The following is a 22,454-nucleotide window of genomic DNA, read 5'->3' as shown; positions in this document are numbered from 1 at the left end:
CTAGAGTTCTCGATTAGCACTGAGGATATCAGAGTGCATGAAGCCGAAGACACTGGAGCAGGCATTGGCTCTGAGGGTTCCACTATCATCATGTGTGACTCCTCCAGCTCCAAAGGACCAGCATGGCTCAGAGAAGGAATAGTTTGAGCTGGTGCAAGGGTCTTCGGTTCTGAAGCCATTTGTGTCGAAGCCGATAACATTTTTGCCAAGGCTGGTGCCAACAACAGCTTCTGCACCAAATGATCCACATCCAGATCTGACAGGCTGATAGAGGACTGAGAGGAGCACACTGAAGGTGGTACCGACTGAAGTAATGGACTCTTAGGAACTTTAGACACCAGTTTGAAGACTGGGGACCGGCTCCAAAAGGAAAAGACTGTCTGTTCCAATGGCAGTGGAGTTGAAGTAAAAGATTTTTTAGATTTTTTTGAGTCTGAAGTCATAGAAGACTTTGAGGACTTGCCAGATCCATCTTGGTCACTTAAAGCTTCTTGAAACTAAGGTTTCAACAACCCTCTGTCGATAAGTTTTCTCTTCCTTTCCTGAAGAACCCTTGAGGAGAAGGAATGATAAACAGCACAGCTGTCTTGCAAATGCAGGGCTCCTAGACAGTATACACAATTCACATGGCTGCCAGTTACAGACATCTTTTGGCCACACTTTGGGCACTTCTTAAAACCAGACTTTGGGTGCTTTTGTTGGTCATCCATTGGAAATCTTGGAGAAGAATTACTGTCACACAAAAACAATACTAACAGTAATTTGCTACCAAAAGCCTTAATAAAACCTGGCTAAATCACTCACACACACACACACACACACACACACACACACACACACACACATGCAAATGTAGATACAAATGTAAATATAAATGTGACAGGAAAAGCCTTTACTGTCACTACAACTTTCTAAACACTCAATAAGAGCAGGCTATACAAAAAAAAGGAATAGCTGCTAAGATATTACACACTGTCTAAATATGCTAAGAATATATAGTCAGACAAATTTACTGTTAATTCCAAGACTCTAACAGTAATTATAAATTTAAGCCTTTCCTAAAAAACTTGAAGGCTAAACACACTACACAGAAAGCTACACACTAAATAAGTTTTTTGCAAAAATAGTGACAAAAGGTCACTGACTAAGCACGCTCTATTAGCTAGCAAAAGTTTAAACTAGGCCTAAAACAAGAGGCCAACTAGAAAAAAAATGTAAACACACTAAGGGAAGGGACTATAATACAGAAACACACACTATAAAGCTGTAAGAGCTTTAAGAAACTATCTAAGCTATTAAACTATCTAAATATGCAAATATCAGCAAGAAATAAGTAGAAAAAATGTTTTTATTGGCCCGAGCTAAAGGAACCTCTGATCTATTGCAGTGGCAAACTAGATCTGAGGTAATTTCAAGTGCATCATGGGATAGGGGCTTGGCCTCGACCTATTTGAAGACCTCAAGCTTTGCAATTGGCCGATTCGGAGCTGAGGGATCAGCTCTGAATCCATCAGTAAAGAATGAATGGCGAGATAGAACAACTTCACATGTATAATTTTAAAATGGTCTACATAAAAGGCAAACTTCTTTATATGCCAGCAGAGGAATGTTTTCAAATTATCACTGTTTATTAACTTTAAATGCAAAATAAAAAATGTTTTTCGTTCCACTAAATTGCGAAACTTCTTCAGAAAAAAACGCTCTACTCATGAACACACTTACATTTATAACCTTTTAGGTATTACCTACTAAATTTGGCACCAAAAAATACATCAATTAAGAATTAATTTACTTAAAGTTATCTTAACCCATAAAAATGTCCTAAACCATAAAATACTATGTATTCATTTAAATGTGTTTAAAACTTCTCAAATCAGTGAACACAATTTAAGCAGATGCAAGCACATAAAACTGAATAAATGCAGCCAAAAACTACTTTAAAAATTATCTTATAAATATTTTGTGAATGCATAAAAAAGGAAGAAAACATTTGCTTCATAAATACATAAATATTACCATCAAATAAAATATCATGGAATACATGATCCATTGTTTATAAAAAAATATGAATTATAAATTATAAATCATAAAATCATAAATCATATATTATGAACATTCAAAAACATAAATTTATAAATATATAAATATAGATGTTATATTTATCTTATCTGACTTTTTAACTTTAACAAACACATTATATTGCATTTATCATTTAGACCTGGATACACATAGGCATTAAGCCTAATTTGCCATAAGAGTTCAATTTTCTCAAGCATTAATGATATAGGTCCACCTCTCTCATCTTGATTTACTTGTTGTATAATTTTAAACTTAAACTTATGATCAGGGAATATTATTATGTGTCTTGCTAACGCATTTTCTTCTTTATGTTGATTGATGCATCTCAAATGCTCCAATACCCTCTCTCTGAATTTTCTGTCTGTCTTGCCAACGTAAAAACATGGGCAAGCTTGGCATTGGGCTATATATACAACTCCCTTAGTTGTGCAGTTAAATTTCCTTGTGATGTTTATTTTATATCCATTAATAACAATACTATTGCCTATTTCCATCACATAACAAATTGAGCAATTACCGCATTGTGTCATTCCTACATTTCTTATAAAGGGATGTATTTGTTTTTGGAACATTTGTTTAAAACTAATGGCTTTTCTCCACACTATCTTTGGTTTGATCTGAGTATCAAAACCCAAAGAAGCATCACCATTGATCAAAACCCAATTTTTAAATATAATCTCCTTTATATATATGTATAATTGGAACAAAAATTAAAAATACATGCCAGATTGAATTCATTACTAAGGACATTTTGTAAGTTGTATGAATTCTGATTGTGAGGTAAATATTCATATTTATTAAATCCATTAGAGCTAATTTCAGCTCTATTTGTTAAAATAGCAGTAAAAATGCCATTCATTCTTTTAGATGTCACTTCAGTAATTATTCCCTCTATAAGATCTTCTGGATATGCCCTATTCAAAAACATTTGTTTTAAAACAACACATTCAGCTTGAAATTTCTGATTAGTTGTCACCATTCTCGCTGCCCGGACAAATTGTCCTTTTAGCACTGAACGTTTTTGATGTAGGGGGTGCGCGCTGGAAAATGCAAAAACTTATTTGAATATGTTGGCTTTCTATAAATACTAGCTTCATATTGTTGTTTTTCATTATTTTTTATCAAAAATACATCTAAATATGAAATAGATGTTGTATCAAAAGTATATGTGAAGTTTAAAAAGTCAGTCAATTGGTTCATCCCATCGACCAAATTTGATACCATTTGTGCGCATCCTTCAATTATTAAAAAGATGTTGTCAATAAACCTCACATAAAATTTCACCATATTTTGAAACAAGCCATTGGGAAAAAGGTATGTATTTTCCCATAAAAGTGAAGTTAAATAACCACTTAGACTTGTTGTGGATAGTAACGGGTGTAAAACCTTTATATTTCTAAATATATTGACAACTGGTTAAAACAATCGTTTTTGTCTTTATCACAAATTTGTCATGACTCATAGGATTTTCTAACCAAGTTATCTGAAACTGCATACAATGAGAATAGTATATTAGTCACTATTGATGTCTGTAATTTGTATTCAGTCATTCCCATATTGAAGGCCTAACGTGGTTTGAAGAAATTTTGGGGGACATTTCAGTGTTAACCCAAGACCGGATTAATGTTCTGGTGAACTTGATGGGCATGGTTTTGTCTAATAATTTCCTGTTTTTTGAAGGTCAACTTTTTAAACAAGCCAAAGGAGTAGCAATGGGGGCAGCATGTGCCCCCAGTTTTGCTAATTTGGTAATGGCCTATTGGGAAAACAACTACCTGTTTAACACTTCATTTTTCAACTGTTTTTCCTTTTACACCCATTGTTTGGACTATATATTTATAATCAGGAATGACAATAAGACCAGATTGGTGGATTTTGTACAGTATATTAATTCCACTATGTCTTTTTTAAGAGTCATCCATTCATTTGATTGTAATGGCATAGTATTTTTGGATGTAGAAATTAAGGAGCAAGGTAAAAACTGTTGTGTGTCCAATATTCATCGTAAATCCACATTGTTTAACAGTTATTCACATTTTCAAAGTCGTCATCCTACTTATCATAAAAAGTCAGTGGTAAAAGGCCAACTGGTATGACTAGCCAGGATGGTACCGGATGACTGTACATTTGGTGTTGAATGTGATCAATTAAATTTTCATCAAGCAGGGGTATCCTAAAGAATTTCTGTGGCCATAAGAGATGAAGTAATAGACAAAAGGAACAGAAAGATATATTGTCTCTTATCAAATTATAAGGAGAAAGCCACTGGAAATCATGTTAATGATTTCCAATGAACACCTATTAGAAAGGATTTTTCAAAACCCTTTGTTTTAACATTTATCCGGGATGCATATTACATTGCAGACATAATTAAAAATTACTGGTTTATTCTTACGTCTAATTCTCAATTACACAAATTGGTAGGGAATAACCCAGTTACAAAGTATAGGAAAAATATTTGTTTTAAGAACTTACTGGTACCAATAAGGAGAAAGACACTAGAAACAAAGCAAGCACAGGTAACCTTGAGTCCTATAGCCAAGAAAATCCAAATCGGAGTACTTCCTTAACGCAGGTTTATTAGATAAAATAACAGCGTTTTCGCCACTAAAATTAAGCAGCTTCATCAGAGATACAAATACAAGTGCAAAGAAACACACCTTTATATGCAGAGGAAGTGATATAACAACACGTCACCTCACAGTACAAATAGAAAGGTGTTATCAATTCTGAAAGTATAACAAATTTAAAATATTTAAAACATCAATTGACAATCATAGGATTTAAATAACAAGTGTATGTTATTTCCTCAATATGTTAATGACAAAAACCTTCAAATAAAATCTCACTGTTTTTAAAATATAATGTATAAATTCAATAAGATAAAACTACAACAAAATCCAAGATTACGAGAAAACAAGACATACTACAGTTGCAAAACTTATGTCTATCTGGAATAGCTCCTAAGCTTTAAGACTGCTGAAATATTGCAGTTTTCATTCAAACCAGGGAACTTGAAGGCATCTAACTTTAGTTGCCACTCAAGTTCCCGGTTTTCTAAAATCAGAGAGAAAGGACCCCCGAATGTTAATAGGGACTTGATCAATGCCCATAAATGAAAAACTATGTCCAGGATTACTACTAATATGTTTAGCTAATGCGTTGTCATTTAAATTCTTTCTAATAGCATAGACATGCTGGTAAAAACGTTCATGGGCCTTGCGGTCCGTCCTCCCTATATAGAAAGCTGGACAACAATTACATAATGCTATGTAAATGATAGATTTGGACTCACAGTTTAACTTATGATAAATCTGGAATTTCCTATTTCTAACTATGAAAAAGTTACCCGGCTTAACCACCTTACACCAGTTGCAAAAACCACAAGTAGACATACCTTTCTGTCTGCTGAATGAGATTTGAGATAAATTCCTTTGAAATAATTCTTTCAAATTCTGTCCCCTTTTGTACACTACACAAGGTTGAACACCTAATTTCTCAAAGAGGAAGGTGTTATCAGAAATAAAATGCCAATTCTTACGGATAATTGACCAAATAGCCTGAGAGTTTACATTATAAGTAGTAACAAAACTCAAGGCAAACAATGGTTTCCTACTAGTAGTGGCTGGGTCAAGGATCACACTAGAATGTAGTCCCAAAGGTGAAGTGTAGATATCATTAGAAGTTGGAACTACACTAGCTTCACCTTGGTTAAGAATAGGTTTATAGACACCAGTGGTCCTTTTCGTATCAACTTCCTGAATCAACTCGTCAATCAGTGAAATAGGATACCCACGATTTAGAAACATCTCCCTCAAGAGGTAACATTCAGCCTGATAGTCTGTGAAAGTACTGCACATCCTCCCTGCCCTCACCAGCTGACCTTTAACGATGGACCGTTTCTGTTTAAAGGGGTGGAAGCTTGAGAAGTGAAGGAGGGAGTGGCAGCAAGTAGGTTTCCTGTAGATAGTAGACAGGAACCTATGACTGGTGGAATCCTTGGTTAATTTCACATCAAGATAGTCAATTTGGGTTGTAGAAAATTTGAAAGTGAATTTTAGAAACTCAGTGGTTTCATTAAGAACATGGATGAAATGGTCTGCTTCATCGCTACTCCCTTGAAACAGAATAAAAATGTCATCAAGGAATCTAGTATAAAACTTGACGTGTTTCATGAGTTCAGGTTTATTCATAAAAAACTTCGTCTCCCAAAAGGCGACGAAGAGATTGGCGACACTCGCACCACAAGGGGAGCCCATGGCTACCCCTTGTTTCTGGAGGTAATAATCTTCTCCAAAAGTGAAAAAGTTTGTAGTAAGAACAATGTCCAATAACTCAGTAACTAAGTCAATTTCAACTTTTGGAGCATTAAACTCACTCAGAAGTAACCCTATCCATTCAACAGCTTCCTGGTGCGGTATAGACGTGTACAGATCTACAACGTCTACTGTAAGGAAGTTATACTTGTCATCAAACGGGATGTTGTTAATACTCTCCAGAAAAGACCAAGAGTCTTTACATAAACCTGTGATAGATTTCAGGTATTTGGTCAGAATACTATCAATAAACCTGGAGCAAGGGTAGGTCATAGAACACCTACCGTCCACAAGGGCTCTCATAGGTGGATTTGAGATGTCCTTGTGGATCTTTGGAATACCGAACATCACCGGCAATTTAGGAGAAGAAATATCAATGAAGTTGTAAATATCAACATCAATATTACCAGCTAAATAAAGGTCTCTATAGTAACCCCTGATTCTACGGTATGCTCCATTAATTTCATTTAATGAGGCTACACAGTAAGCAGGTGAATTCAAAACCATTAACATCTTTTCTTTATACATAAAGTTGTCAAAAATCACCAATCCACCTCCTTTATCTGGCTTTATCAATCTGATCGGTAACCGACACAGATTGTCTAAAGGCAGTAGTTGTTCTTTTGTAGTATTAAACTTACTAGAGTCACTTTTCATTGATGTTTGTGAAAACTGATACCTAAAGTCAGCCTCACATATGTTTTCAAATAAATGAAGAGCTGCATGAAGAGGTGGATTAAAAATGCGAAGCAACATTAACTGAGAATCAGAAGAACTAATCTCATCACAAAACAGGACCTTTACGTTCAATCTGCGGACAAAACACTTTAAATCAATGATAGTTTTAGCTAGGTTAGCTTGTCTACTCGGGACGAACGTGTTAAACATATTAGTATTAATCCTGGACATAGTTTTTCATTTATGGGCATTGATCAAGTCCCTATTAACATTGGGGGGGGGGGGGTCCTTTCTCTCTGATTTTAGAAAACCGGGAACTTGAGTGGCAACTAAAGTTAGATGCCTTCAAGTTCCCTGGTTCGAATGAAAACTGCAATATTTCAGCAGTCTTAAAGCTTAGGAGCTATTCCAGATAGACATAAGTTTTGCAACTGTAGTATGTCTTGTTTTCTCATAATCTTGGATTCTGTTGTAGTTTTATCTTATTGAATTTATACATTATATTTTAAAAACAGTGAGATTTTATTTGAAGGTTTTTGTCATTAACATATTGAGGAAATAACATACACTTGTTATTTAAATCCTATGATTGTCAATTGATGTTTTAAATATTTTAAATTTGTTATACTTTCAGAATTGATAACACCTTTCTATTTGTACTGTGAGGTGACGTGTTGTTATGTCACTTCCTCTGCATATAAAGGTGTGTTTCTTTGCACTTGTATTTGTATCTCTGATGAAGCTGCTTAATTTTAGTGGCGAAAACGCTGTTATTTTATCTAATAAACCTGCGTTAAGGAAGTACTCCGATTTGGATTTTCTTGGCTATAGGACTCAAGGTTACCTGTGCTTGCTTTGTTTCTAGTGTTTTAAGAACTTGTGGAAGAGAAGTTCCAGGTCCAGTGACCTTAAGGGAATAAATAGATTCAGTTTGTCTAAATGTTTCCACTGCATAATGTGCAAATATATTTCAGTGGGTGACACGGTAACATTGAATGGGCAGACAGTTAAACTTAAGAGGCGGTTTAGTTATGATACTAATTAGGCCATTTATGCAGCATGGTGTCAGTCTTGCCCTGCCTTTTATATTGGTAAAACCATTAGGAAAGTAAATGTTAGAATATACGAACATGAAATGGACATTAGGAAGTGCAAAGAGACTAATGCATTATTTAAACATTTCAAGAACTTTCCGTCCCACTGTTTTAAGTATATAGTTATTGAGGAGTTACAAAGGGATATGAGGGGCAGAGTTATAGAAGACCATTTACTTGTTAGGGAACTAATGTGGCAGCTTACCTTGAATACACAGATTTTTCCTGGTTTAAATTTTATTTTATTTATTTTATTTTATTTCACATTTGTTGACTGGGTAGTCCGACTGGATGCATGTCCATTTTCAGTGGAGGAGCGGGGAGAAAAGCTTCAAGAGTAAACAGATACAGCATTACATAATACCAGCATTACATATTACAAACAGACTATTTACAGAGATTACATAAGTAAGCAAGTTAAACAAGTTCCACAGGTTACAGTTAATCCTGAGCACATCAGGATTAAATTAAATTACACAGTAAACTGGTTAGCAGATTTTTACACATTCTAGAGAGAGTTAGCCAGGCTTGATACATTGACATAGCCAGTTAAGCGACAAATGTTGTTTGAGTCTAGTTTTAAATTGATCTAAGGTGGAAAGTAAGGTAATATCAGCTGGAAGAGAGTTCCAGGATCTACTTACAGAGTTTGCAAAGAGAGAATCACCGGCTGTGTTATTAATTTTGCTAGTCTGAATTAGTAGTTTGCTAGAGGATCGAAGCAGTCTAGGATTGTTATAGGGGGTGATAATATTTTTAAGTGCAGGAGTATTGTCTGCATTATAGAGGATTTTATAGGCCATAATCAGTTGGTTATACTGGATTAGGCTGGGTAGTTCAATCCACCCAAGCTGATTTAGATTGATGCAATGATGTGTCCTAAAAGGCAGCCCAGTGGCAAACATGGCAATGTGGTTGTAGCAAATTGAGAGTTTGTTAAGGACAGTCTTGTTTAAATTCGAGAGTAGAGGGGATGCATACAGAAGGGCTGAAAGAAGGTGAGAGCGAGCTATGGCAATTTTAGCTGGAGGGGTTAGGAAGGCTTTTATTCTGTAAAGTGACCCTAGTTTTTTATTGATGGTTTTGATAGTTTGGTTAACATGTAGGTCACATTTTAGATTATTGTCTATGATGACACCTAATAGTTTTTTAGAGGGGTCAGGGGAGATTATTGTGCCATCATTTGATTTTATGGTAAAGGTGAAAGCGGTAGACCTACGTGTTGGTGAAAATAACAGCATTTTAGATTTTTTTGGGATTTAGGATCAGATGATGTTCAGAAAGCCAGTTTTCTATTGTATTAAAGGTGGTCTGGGTAGCTGACCATAACTCTACTAGAGATGTGGCTGAGCAAATCAGAGTAGAGTCATCAACATATTGGATACAGCTGACTTTTGGGATGACAGTATAAAGGTCGTTAATGAAGATGGAGAACAGCAAGGGCCCTAGTATAGAGCCTTGTGGTACTCCAAGGGTGTTAAGTAGAAGGTTAAAGAGTTTGTGCTGCCAGAAGACAGCCTGCTGTCGACCATTCAGGTAGGATTGAAACCATTGAAGGGCTCCAGTATCTAGACAGAATGTTTGCAGGGTGTGGATTAAAAGTTGTTGATCAACCATATTGAATGCCTTGGAAAGATCCAAGAAGAGGGCTGAGGATATATAATTATTGTTGCGATTATGGTTTATGGTGTTGGTAAAGGCTAGGAGGGCTGAAGTAGTGCTGTGATGAGGACGGAAGCCATGCTGAGTGTCTGCCATAAGGTGATTCTGGATTAGGTGGTGCATGAGTTGTCTATGAATACATTTTTCCATAATCTTTGCAAGTGGAGAGAGTATAGCTATTGGCCTATAACTGGAGAATTCAGTAGAGCTACCTCCTTTGCGAAGTGGGATTACATAGGATATTTTCCAGATGGTGGGAATTTTAGCTTCTACTATGGTTTGATTGATTAGTATTGAGACGGGGTAAGCAATAGCATCAGCTGATTTTTGTAGGTACTCAGCAGGGAGTTGATCAGCAGAAAGTGTAGTGGGTTTTATTTTTTGATCAAAGTACGGATAAGTGAAGTGGCGACTGGTTGGATGCTGAACGCAAGTAGGTTTCTAGGGGTGCTACTTTCAGGACCAGGGGAAATAGGAGGTAGTTGGCTAGCTAGGGCTTGAATTGTCTCAGTAAAGAATTGGTTAAAACTATCAGAAACATCTTCAGGGGTTTTATCAATAGTAGCAGCAGGGATTGGGGTTGAAGTTTGTCCAGGATGTAGTAGATTATTTAAACCTGCCCAAAACTTCTGAGGGTTATTTTGATTTACTGTCTGTAAATTATAGTACTATTGTTTTTTGTCTTGTAAAATTGATTTTTTGGTTTTGTTCCTGGATTGCCTGTATTTAATGTGATCTTGAGGGTCTTTAGAAGAACGCCATAAAGCCCATGCTTTGTTTCTAGGGGTAATTTTGAGTTTAGACTCTTTAGAAAGCCATGACGCAGTCTTTGCCTTGGTTCTCTTTGAACGAACAGGTGCACGCAAATCAAGGATCTCAAAGAATTTGTTGTTAAAGTATGCTACTGCTTCCTCTAAAGGGAGGTGTTTTAGAATAGACCAATTACATGAGTTTAGTTCTTGTTGGAATTTGGCAGGGTCAACGTTTTTATTGTTTCTAACCTTTCTGAGTAAGGGTTGTTGGGAATTAGAAGTTATGTACCTACCATAACGTTCCATGTTAGTTGTCTTCTCTCGCCTTCTTTCTTGCTGGATGGGTTCGGAGCCGATCCTCGGTTCCGACTCGGCACTTGCTTAGCTTGAGAACTCCTTTTACCAGCTCGAGGCAACCCTATATCCCATGATGCAAGGCGGAACTACCTCAGATCTCGTTTGGTAGCTAAAATACCCTGCTAAGGACTAACCTAGTAGAACTAGGAAAAACATGTTCCTAACAAAGGACTCCTCTAATGAAGACTCAGGAGGGAACAACCTGAGAAGAGGAAACTCTTCAAGATCTGTCCAGGCCAGGGGAAAGGAGGGAGGGACGCAAGAAAGAAGGCAAGAGAAGACAACTAACATGGAACGTTATGGTAGGTACATAACTTCTAAATGTTAAGTTGTCAATCTCGCCTTCATTCTTGCTGGATGGGACCGCGTCCCTAGCACCTGTATCCCGGGTGGCTCAATGGAACAGACTCTTGAGAACTGTGGAACCAAAACTGGCCCTGTCCCTAGAGGTCAAATCTAATTTGTAATGAGAGACAAAGGTATGAGGAGTGGCCCAAGTAGCTGCTGCACAAATAGTATCAATGGGTAGTCTATCCTGAAAGGCTGCAGAAGTGGATAGACTCCTGGTTGAGTGTGCTTTCGGTTTAGAAGGTAGTTGCTTGCCTCTGAGCGAATACACGTAAGAAATGGTGGAAGACAACCATCTGGATAAGGTCACTTTTGATACTGGGAGACCTTTCCTGTTTTCTGCATAGGAGACAAATAATTGGTCTGATTTCCTAAATTGTTTAGTTCTATGCAAATAGTACCTGAGCTGACGATGGACATCCAAAAAATGAAGCTTTTGTTCAGCTCTGTCAGAATAATTAGGGAAAAAGACTGGTAGATCGATAGATTGATTAATATTAGTTTGAGAAACAACTTTGGGGAGAAAGGACGGATTTGTTCTCAAGGATACCCTGTCCTTGTGAAAAACCAAGTAAGGGGGACGGATGCAGAGAGCTTGAATCTCGGAAACCCTCCTTGCTGAAGTGACAGCCAGTAAAAATATAGTTTTCCAGGTCAATAACTTCAAGGAACATGAAGCAGACGGTTCGAAGGGTGGTAAAATCAAGGATGCTAACATTAAATTCAGATCCCATTGTGGAGGAGGATGTTTTATTGGCGGCTTCAGGAGAAAAACTCCTCTCAGAAAGGCTTTGCATAGTCTATGTGACATAATGTTATGATCCTGCAAGCCAACATGATACTTGGAAATAGCCGCCAGTTGAACTTTTACTGTAGATGAAGAGGATCCTGACTGAAAAACTTCAGCCAGGAAATCTAAAACAGAATGCACAGGAGCAGTGAAGGGATCAATATTTCTGGAGTTTGCCCAAAGGGAAAAACGTCGCCACTTGCTAGCATAAACGGTTCTGGTGGACGACTTCAAAGAAGCTACTAAGATATCTCTGACAGGATCAGAGATCATAGGAAGCCTGGCAAAGGGAAGGAAGTGGAGCAACCAAGCAGTGAGGTTGAGAGAATGAATGGCCCGGTGCTGTTGACCCGACTGGTGGATCAAAAGATTCGGAACTGGGTCCAGATGCCAAGGCTGCACCAGGAGGTGACGATGCAGAGACGGAAACCAAATTTGTCGAGGCCAGTAAGGGGCAATGAGAATCAACTTGGCCCTCAAAACGGTGGCTTTCTGAATGACTTGTGGAATCAAGGGAAAAGGAGGAAAAGCGTACAGAAGTCCCCGGGGCCAATCCTGGGTTAGAGAGTCTCTCAGGGGTTGGCCTGGTAGGGGAAAGAGGGTGAAGAAGTCGGGGCACTTGTTGTTTTGGGGTGTAGCAAAAAGATCGCAACAAGGTGTGCCCCACTTCAGAAAAATCTGGTCCACTATAGATTGATTGAGAGACCACTCGTGAGGCATGAGAATGTCTCTGCTCAGCCTGTCCGCTAAGAGGTTGGACCTGCCGGGGATGTGTGTTGCTATCAGAAACCGATGAGAAGAGATTGCCCATTGCCAAAGTCTGAGAGCTTCTCGACACAAAGGATAGGACCTGGTCCCGCCCTGCTTCTTGATGTACCAGACCACGGACATGTTGTCCGTTTGCACTGCAATAGTCCCCGCGGGAAGAAAGTCGTTGAGAGCTTGCAACGTTAAAAGCACCACTCTCATCTCTAGGACATTTATGTGCAGATGGTATTCTATGGGTTGCCACGTCCCGTGGACCATCCTGCCCTGATAATGCCCCCCCACCCGATCAAAGAGGCATCCGTAGTGACTGTGGCAACCGGAGGAGGGGGAACAAATGGTCAGCCCTGATAAAGAAGAGGGGAAGATATCCACCAGTTCAGATGAGTCCTGCACGATTGTGTGACTAATATTTTGTGTCTCATCGAAAGACTGTGGAACGACCACTGAGTGAATAACATCCACTGCAGAAGACGCATGTGGAAGCGAGCCAGTGGTAGAAGAACAATGGCCGCAGCCATAAGACCTAGAACTTTTAGTATCAATCTGGCTTTGACTTTGCTGCTCTGCAATAACATCCGAATGTATTTTTGGATGTCCAGAATTCTCTGATCTGTTAGTCTGGCTAACAACTTGACGGTGTTTAATTCTGCGCCTATAAAGGTGATAGATTGGCAAGGCAGCAGAGAAGATTTTTCGAAATTCACTGAAATTCCCAAACTTTTGCAAAGCTGCAGAGTGTAGTCTCTGCTCTGAAGAAGCTGATGCTTGGTGGTGGAGGAGAGGAGCCAGTCGTCTAAATAAGGAAACACCTGGAATCCTTGACATCTCAGATGAGCTGTGACCACTGCCATGCATTTGGTAAACACTCTGGGGGCTGAAGTGAGGCCAAAGGGCAGGGCTCTGAATTGATAATGACTGGTCCCTATCCGAAAGCGGAGAAACCTCCTGGAGCGCCTGTGTATCTTTATGTGATAGTACGCGTCCTGGAGGTCTATGGAGCACATCCAGTTGTCCTTGCCCAGAAAGGGCAGAATGGACTGAAGCGTGACCATCCGGAATCTTGCCTTCTTGACAAATCTGTTTAGATTGCTCAGGTCTAATATTGGTCTCCAATCTCCCATCCTTTTGGGGACCAAAAAGAATCTCGAGTAGACGCCGGATCCTACTTGGTCTGCTGGAACAGTCTGGACGGCTCTTTTTTCTAGGAGCTTTGAAACCTCCTGTTCTGCCAAATCCCTTTGACCGGGTGAGATGTCTGGAAGGGATTGGTGAGGTACGGGATACCTTTCGAAGGGGATTTTGTAACCCTCGGATATGATCGACTGTACCCACGAATCTTGTGAAAGGGAACGCCAGGCTACTGGGTACAGCAAAATCCTTCCCCCGACTGCCTCCAAGGGTGGACAGTCGGGCAACACCTCAGGGGTGCTGAAAGGGCTTCTCAGGAAGAGACTCCCTGTTGCCCTGGTTCTGAGGACCCCCTCTGCTTCTAGGGTGGCGTCTATTATTGTTACCCCCTCTGCCTCTGGGGGTAAACTGACCACATGTGTCCGGCGCAGCTCCTTGGGCTTTACAGAACCACATCTTCCCTCCCTTCTGACCCTTGGGATAGGGTCTAGAAGGGGTGGAAAAATGGACTCCAACGGCAGAAAGAGTTTTGCCGTCCTGCTCACACCTGGTCAAGGTTTCCTTCACCTGAGGTCCGAACAAAGCTGAACAGTCAAAGGGGGTATTGGTGAAGGACGCCTTAAAGGGGTCCGCAAAATTACAAAGTCGCATCCAGGCTTGACGTCTAAGAGCCACTCCTGTGCCTGCGGCTCTGCTCGCTCCATCGGCTGCATAGGATATGAGCCGCATGGAGGAGTTGGTTAAAGAATTCAGGATTGCTAGCTGTGAGGCAATCTTTTCTTGAGCCCCAGCAGCAGAAGGATCCTGGACCACTTCACCTAGTTCCTTGAGAATATCTCTTTGAAGCCTGGTGAAGTGACAAAGGTAGTTCAGCGAACGCATAGCAAAGGTCACTGAAAAGCACAGGAAAGCCCCAAGAACTCCAAAACTGCTGTCGTGAATGTAATTTACATTACAGAAACACAAGCGTCTTTCATAAATAAGATGGTAAGATGTGCTGATACAGAAAAGACAAAGAAAAAGAAACAATGGAAAAAAATAATTTTATTTAAAACACCACATATAAATAAAAAGCGGCTTTTAAGCCTGTGTATCCCAGGCTTTATCAAGTTACAAATGTAGTATAGCCATCCCTTCTATTTATATCATGGGATAGGCCAGTCAATTAATTAATTAACCACTTAAAGCCATAACAAGAAATAAGAAATATAACTTGCTGCTTCTTAAAGTATGAATACCATATTAATTAATTAAGTATAAATAACAACTTCAGTGTAAAATGTGTACTGTTCAATGAATAATAAAAAAGTATATAAGACAAAATATTGTATCAAAATACTTGTATATAACATTTGTCTTTCATATGTAATAATTTAAAAACTCCAACAAATAGCGTATATAGTTGATTAAATAATAAATAAGACATCATTCTATAAAAGGTACAATAGAATAACTAACCATCATTTAAAAATCATGTAAAAAATCACATAAAAAATCATAACTCGATTAGTCTTAAAAGTGTGCTTAAGACTAGAAGTAAACAGTTATAGGTTGACGAGTAGTATCTATGATTTAGGTAGTTTTTAAACTGTGACAACACTGATCATGAATGACACTTGTTTTTTGTGTTAGACTAGGTGGTAACATATTGATTGAGTTATGATTTTTTATGTGATTTTTTACATGATTTTTAAATGATGGTTAGTTATTCTATTGTACCTTTTATAGAATGATGTCTTATTTATTATTTAATCAACTATAGTTATATTTCTGTTTCTTGGCAGTTTCGTTTTTTCAAAAGGTCACTGAAGAAAACATCCGCTTTCCATACCTGTCCATGGTCCTAGAATCTTTGTTAGGAGGATGGACAGGTACTGAAGGATCCGCAAGTTCCTTCTTGGTGGCTGCCGCCACCACCATAGCATCCACAGAGACACCCTTAGAAAGAAACTGCTTGTCCGTAGGGGCCGTAATAAATTTGGATGGTCTCCTGGGGACAGGTTCCACAGAATCTGGAGCTGCCCACGCCTTCCGAGCCACTACCTGCATAAGTGGGTCAAAAGGCGGAGACACCCAGGAGGTGGAGGGTCGGGATCCAAAAGCCTCCAGGTATACCGACTCATCCTCGGAGGGGTCAATGGAGGGCCAATTCCCCCTCTGTTTGAGGAGCTCAAGGATGTCTGAAAAGGAGACATCCTCAGAGGGGGACCGTGGGGAACCCTCCGACTCATCTAAGTCGGTATCAGATGCAGTAGACTCAGGGGAGTCTGTGTGTTTCCTCTTACACGTCCTCTTCTGAGGGGGTTCCCCTGCAGGATCAGGAGAAACCTCAGAAGAGGAAGTTATTCCCAATGGGGAAACCTGGGGCGATGGATCCCTGGGCCTGAGAGCAAGAGGCTGGCAAGAGGCGTCTACAGGCACCGAAGAGGGAGGAGCTAAAGGGATGGACCGTTGACCTGGCTCAGGTGCCAGGACACTCCTCATCACCTCAAAGGCTCCCTCCCGGGAGGCGGAATATTCCGTTCGAGGAAATAGGAATTCCCGGCTCCACTGAGAGGAAGGCTCGAGGCCAATGTCGGTGCCGAGCTTGCAAGCGAAGCCCGAGAGGGAGGCGGGTCGGACAAGGGTCCGATGCCACTAGCCCCCTCGGAGCCGACAAGGGAAACTCGACGACTGGATCCCTCCAAGGAAGGTCTCATGGAAGAGATTGGAGCTGAAGACGACGGAGCCGAAAAAGGATGTATTGGTTCCGGCGCCGACACGGTCGCTATCCTGAGAAGCTCCGGCTCCGAACTCTGGAGGGGAGTCGGAGGAGGAAGTTCAAGGGGTAAAGCAATAGCCAAAGTCTGCTGAGACGGGCTATGGAGGATTTGGGCCAGTGCCTGCGACTTCAACAGTCTGCTTACCACCCTCTCTAAATCGTGGTCAGACAGCCTGGAAGATCTCGAAGATCGGCTCCGATGACTCCGCTCCAACAAAAGGGGAGACCCCGGAGCCGAGTGGATAGACTCCAAAGAAGGGGACCGAGATCTCTTCTTGGACAAAGCCATCGGAGCCGACGTCCTCTGGGTTCCAGATGGAGCCGAAGGCTTCTCGGCTCCGATACTGGATAATATGTCGGCTCCAGCCGGAGCCAACAAGGCAATAGCAGATTGGGTGTCGGAACCGATCGGAACCGACCCTACCACCTGAGAAGAAAGATCGGCTCCGGCCGGAGCCGATCTCGACTCCGAAGGAGTCGGAACCACCGGGGAAGGCTTAGAAGCTGTAGCCTGAACCCTAGGTGACTTAGAAGGTTTACTGGACCCAGTTTTAGTGGGTGAACCTTCTGGCTTTAGTAAGCCACGGAGGATCAACTTATTCCTCCTTTCCTGCAGGACTCTCTGGCTAAAAGAGTGACATAAAGCACAGGAGTCCTGCAGGTGTAAAGGCCCCAGGCAGTAAACACAAGAAGTGTGACGGTCTGTCAGAGACATTTTCTGACAGCACGAGTCACACTTCTTGAAGCCCGAGACCTTTACTTCCTTAGACATAGTCCAAGAAAAAAAGTAAAAATAATACTCACACACACCCCAAACAGTCACACAATTAATTCCCACAAACACAGACACATAGATAGGGATTAAAAAGGGGGCCTAGGCCTAACTGAAAATTTTTATAAAAACTAGAAGTTTTAAACTATATGGGGAAATAGGGTGGGCTGTATAAACACTACACACTATAAGAATGAACAAGGGAGAGATAAACCCTGACTAAGCTGTTTGAAAAATTCAAACTTACCTCAGCTGGCAAAAAGGAGACCTCTTCGCAAAGCAGCAAACAAGATCTGAGGTAGTTCCGCCTTGCATCATGGGACATAGGGTTGCCTTGAGCTGGTAAAAGGAGTTCTCAAGCTAAGCAAGTGCCGAGTCGGAGCCGAGGATTGGCTCCGAACCCATCCAGCAAGAATGAAGGCGAGATTGACAACTTAACATTTAATGGTTTTGTGCTTAATTACATATGTGAGAAGGTGATCGCTTAGGCTTAAGGTACCAGAGGTGTACAGTTGGGGGTGACAATTTATGAGTACCCAGTCAAGTATAATTTCTTTTTGGTTGGGTTTACCTATCCTGGTAGGGGTGGATATAATTTGTGTAAATGCATACAGGTTAATATGGATGGTTGGGGATTCTGAGGAACAGGTGCCCCAGTCTATGTTAAAGTCTCCAAGTAGTAGGGTTTCTTGGGGGTAGTGACATGATAGCCAGTGCAGGATATCTTCAAATGTAGATATAGTGCTACCTGGGGGAATGTACATACAGATGATATTAATGCATGTAAATGAAGCATGTTCTATTGTTCCTGTTTTTAAATTGAAAAGTTTGGATTGTTAAGTTATATTACATATATATATATATATATACAATTTTCATGATTTTCTATTTTAACATGATATAATTTTAATTTATGTTTAAGAATTCATTTCTTTAAGAGGTTGATTAGTTTTTTTGGTCACTTTTTTGTCATGTGATTTGTTTTGACTACTTAAGGGTGTGGTTGGTTTGATTCAGTAGTTCTGAAGAAGTCCCATTGAGGATGAAAGCACTTAACTACTGTCGGATTTATTTATTTTTTATTAAAGTGCAGTGTTGAGTTCTCTGCGTTTGCCTCTGGCTATTGGTGTGGAGTAAACATTTTTATTAATGAGTGAATCAGATTTCCAGTTACATTTGGAGTCAGATAAACTATCTGGTCTGAATGATATTATTTCTATCAGTAGTATTTTAATGGATAAGCACACAAGAATAATTAGATTTTTATTGGTGTTTTATTGGTCATGTGATTGTTGCACTTTACTATTTATTTAGCATCAGAGTTTCTTTGTTCATTCTGAAGATGTCTTAGTTTATTTGTCACTTTCATCTTTGAGGAATGATTGCATCAATCCTTTTCCTGAGTTGTTTTGAGTATCTTTAGTTTGATTTTCAGAAGCACATAACTATGACTTTTATGAATCACTTTAAACGCAGTACAACAGATGGCATAAATTCCATTTTGTTTAGTTTTCACTTATCATTTGGTACAGCCAGAAATCCAGCATTTCCTGTGGCCGACTTTAGAGAAGTTCTACAAAATGTATGACATTATTGGAATTGTCAAACGTCACTTTTTTTTTTTTGGTATAAATCCTATACTTTGGATTATACCTAATTATGAAAAACATTCCACAAGTATAGTCTTAAAATTTCTGTGCTGCATGCTGTTTCACATTGAAACATTTTAACAAACATCCATGGTAGATAATACTGAATAATACTGAATCATATTAATAGATAAAAATAGCTCTTTTGAAGTATGAAGAAATATGGCTAATAACCTTGTTGTGGGCTTCCTAGTTAAAGTTATTAATGAGAGTTCCACATTTTGCCTATTTATTCTACATTGTGAGAGGTCCATAGTTTGGATATGAGAGGTTGAGCACTATGCTAATTGTACTTTTGCCTTCCTGGGGCTGTATATAGCAAATGATTACTGGATACATCCAACAGAGAGAGGAGACCCAAGATCACCCAATATTATCTTTATGCTTAGGAAATGTCTGAATGATATGTCAGATTAATGAGTCCTAAGGAACCGTAGTTTTGTTCTTAAAGATGCAACGAACTCACTCCCTAATAACCTAAGACTTATTACCTCTCTTTATCAATTCAAAAAAAATCTTAAACAATATTTTAAGACACATTGGCTAGACCCATGTGCAAATCCAGACTAGTTGCCCAAGTTGCACAACCATATTCTACTCTACTTGGACAACCCAGAGATTTTTGACTTAAACAAATTGTAAATTAAGCTGCCCCCTATCCTATTTTAGTTGGTTTCACATTCACATTAATCAGTTTCTTCACGGTCCTTCTGAATCCTATAAAGAACCGGATACTCAACTGATAATAGAAACAATACTGTCTTCTGAGCTGTGTTTAATGTTACTGTTGCCAAATGTATCTAATTAAGTAATGCATAATAATATGTAAATTTTTACTTTTCTCCTTTTCCTTTATGTATATTGTAACTTACTTGTCTTGTGTTCTCTGTGGAGCTTTTCTCCCCGGGCCTCCGCTGAAAATGGACATATATCCAGTCGGACTATCCCGGTCAACAAATGTAAAATAAAATAAATAAATAAATATGATGAGTACTGGTAATACGAAACCAAACCTGAAAATGATAAGAACCAGTCGCTTAAAATTTGACACAAAACATTAAGGAGTAAGCAAAAGAAATATTTATATTCATGTAGCAAGCATTAATATAAGCCCTAAAATTAAATATGCATGTGCTTAAAGGGTTTTAAAAGCTTTTGGTAGATTCATTGTTTTTATAGTTAGTACCTCAAAGTATCTTTTGCCAGTGTCAATTAACACTTTGTTAAAATGTTCGATGTCTTTTTCCTCCATAAGTTTGTCAGAATACACTCGAGATGATTCATGAAGCCACAAATGAATCAAATCAGTAGGATAACGTACACATTCCGGAGATGCAAAAAGCAGACCCTATAAAGAGAAAATAAATTACATGTAGTTTTATAAGTTATTGCTCTTTTAATAAAATAGACTTCAAATCTGACCGATGATAACATTTCAAAAAGTATTTACATGATTTGTAGTATAGTAAAACAATTAAGTCTTTTTCTTGAAGATTATTTCCTTGCATACTGAAAGCTAAAGCACACAAATGCAGACAAACTCAAGTCTATGCAGATTAGAAGTTTATACACAGATTGAGGTCATCTGAAGTTTATGTAGGGAGGCAATGGACTGAAAATGAAAACATTCACTTTTAAAAACCTGGGAAAATGTAGTCAAATAACTTGTAGTGCACAGTTTAAAAAGCAATTCTTCATAGTTCAAAAATGTGTCATCTATGTGGAATGTATTAGCAAGTCAGAGACTGACATTACAGAAAACAACAAGTTCTAATGACTTAATTCTGAATATACTTTGAAAAGTTTCATTTATGTTTATCTTAAGTACTGATCATATTCCAGAATATCATTAGATCCCCACCCACAATACTTCACATAAGCAACATAAGGATTCCTAGGTTGCCTTGCAGAGAGGATAATGATCTTACTATGCAATTCTTAACAACTATGTTTGTTCCCATGCTACCATATGCATGATACATATTGATAATGAGGTATCTAAACATACTGACATCAAAATGTAGGTTACAACAAAATGGAGTGTGTTACAATTCTTTCTAGTCAGACCATTTTAGGAGAATGAACAGACACAGCAATGCAGTGTTTAAGCATAGTTGGTGTACTACAGTTACAATGCATACAACTTGTAATATCAGCAGTTTATCAAACATTTCTTTAGTATATATGAGGGGTTTAGAAATAAAAAATGACATATACATCATGGCAGTATAAAACCAATAAATTATTTTGCTGATATCAGTATGCAGATAGATTAATATTTAAAATATTTGAATGTGCTTCATTAGGATCATGCTAACTTCTAATGTGTCTGTGACTTCTTAGTATGATGTAGTTCAAAAATGTGCTTAATATTCTTAACACAGATTTGACACCAAAATGCTGCTTAGTTTTATAGCCTAATGGCAGTTAGAGTACTCTTCATTTATACAAAATACTCAGTGGCAAATTTTGGAAGTCAAAATAATAAGATACAGGGCCCGATTCCAAAAGACTTACTCTTGTTGTAAGAGACAACTTACTAAGAGAGCAGGCTGAGACTAGATCTTTTGGAATCTGGCTCTCGGTTTCAGTCTGTTTATAGACAGGCCTTACACCCAGCAGTCACACTGACAACAAATATTTCAGAATCAGGGCAGACTTACACTGACAGCAACTCTTTGGGAATCTGGCCCACAATTTAATGCTAGTAATACTTTTATCACATTGGTAATTTCAGTTGGTGAGTGAATAGGTTTTAGAGTACCCTATAAAGCTTAAGGTACCAAATGCTTACAGTGCTGATCTTTCTGAGATACTTTTTAAATATATGTAGCAAAACAGCTTAGAATCAGTGAATGAATCAAAATCAATATAATATAGTCTAAACAGATAAAAAGTACCTGAAATATGCTGGATAAATCTCTCAAATTAAAAATATAATGGAACCGAACAGCAGTAGGAAAGAAGTTCTGAGTCATTTTCTGATGCAAGCATATTGCAGCCTGAACTAAAACATTTGTAGATTTCATAACACTAAAGCTGAAGCCTTTTTGCTGGAAGTGTCCATTAAGTATGCTGCAGTAGATTGTTGTCAAAGCAGTAACACCAGGAAAATGGACAACAAAAACAGAAAAATGTCTCTGGAAAAACAACATCAAAACAGGGTATGAGAAAATAAGTTGAGTTGAACACCATATTCTTTTAGTATGCATTATCTGCAAGTGAGACTTAAAAAAGTCAATAACATTGTAGTTCATTACCTAGATATGACACTCACTATGTGTACTATAAAACAATTAT

At 38.7% G+C, this 22,454-nt stretch overlaps 1 protein-coding gene across 1 annotated transcript in view; it reads right to left on the bottom strand.

Annotated features, from left to right (window-relative positions):
• LOC122805262 (dynein axonemal heavy chain 11-like) overlaps nucleotides 1-22,454 on the bottom strand; it is a 4,596,980-nt gene that overhangs the window by 2,046,753 nt on the left and 2,527,773 nt on the right. The window contains exons 46-47 of the mRNA XM_044075350.1: nucleotides 22,055-22,294; nucleotides 20,341-20,502 (exon numbers count right to left, since the gene is read on the bottom strand). Of these exons, the coding sequence (XP_043931285.1) occupies nucleotides 20,341-20,502; nucleotides 22,055-22,294 (402 nt within the window). The remainder of the gene's footprint in view (nucleotides 1-20,340; nucleotides 20,503-22,054; nucleotides 22,295-22,454) is intronic.

The sequence above is a fragment of the Protopterus annectens genome, chromosome 6.part1 (genome assembly GCF_019279795.1).
Source record: "Protopterus annectens isolate FY-2018-M chromosome 6.part1, PAN1.0, whole genome shotgun sequence".
NCBI classification, from domain to species: domain Eukaryota; kingdom Metazoa; phylum Chordata; order Ceratodontiformes; family Protopteridae; genus Protopterus; species Protopterus annectens.
The sequence above is the reverse complement of the archived record's forward strand: the minus strand, read 5'-3'. Positions and strand labels throughout refer to the sequence as shown.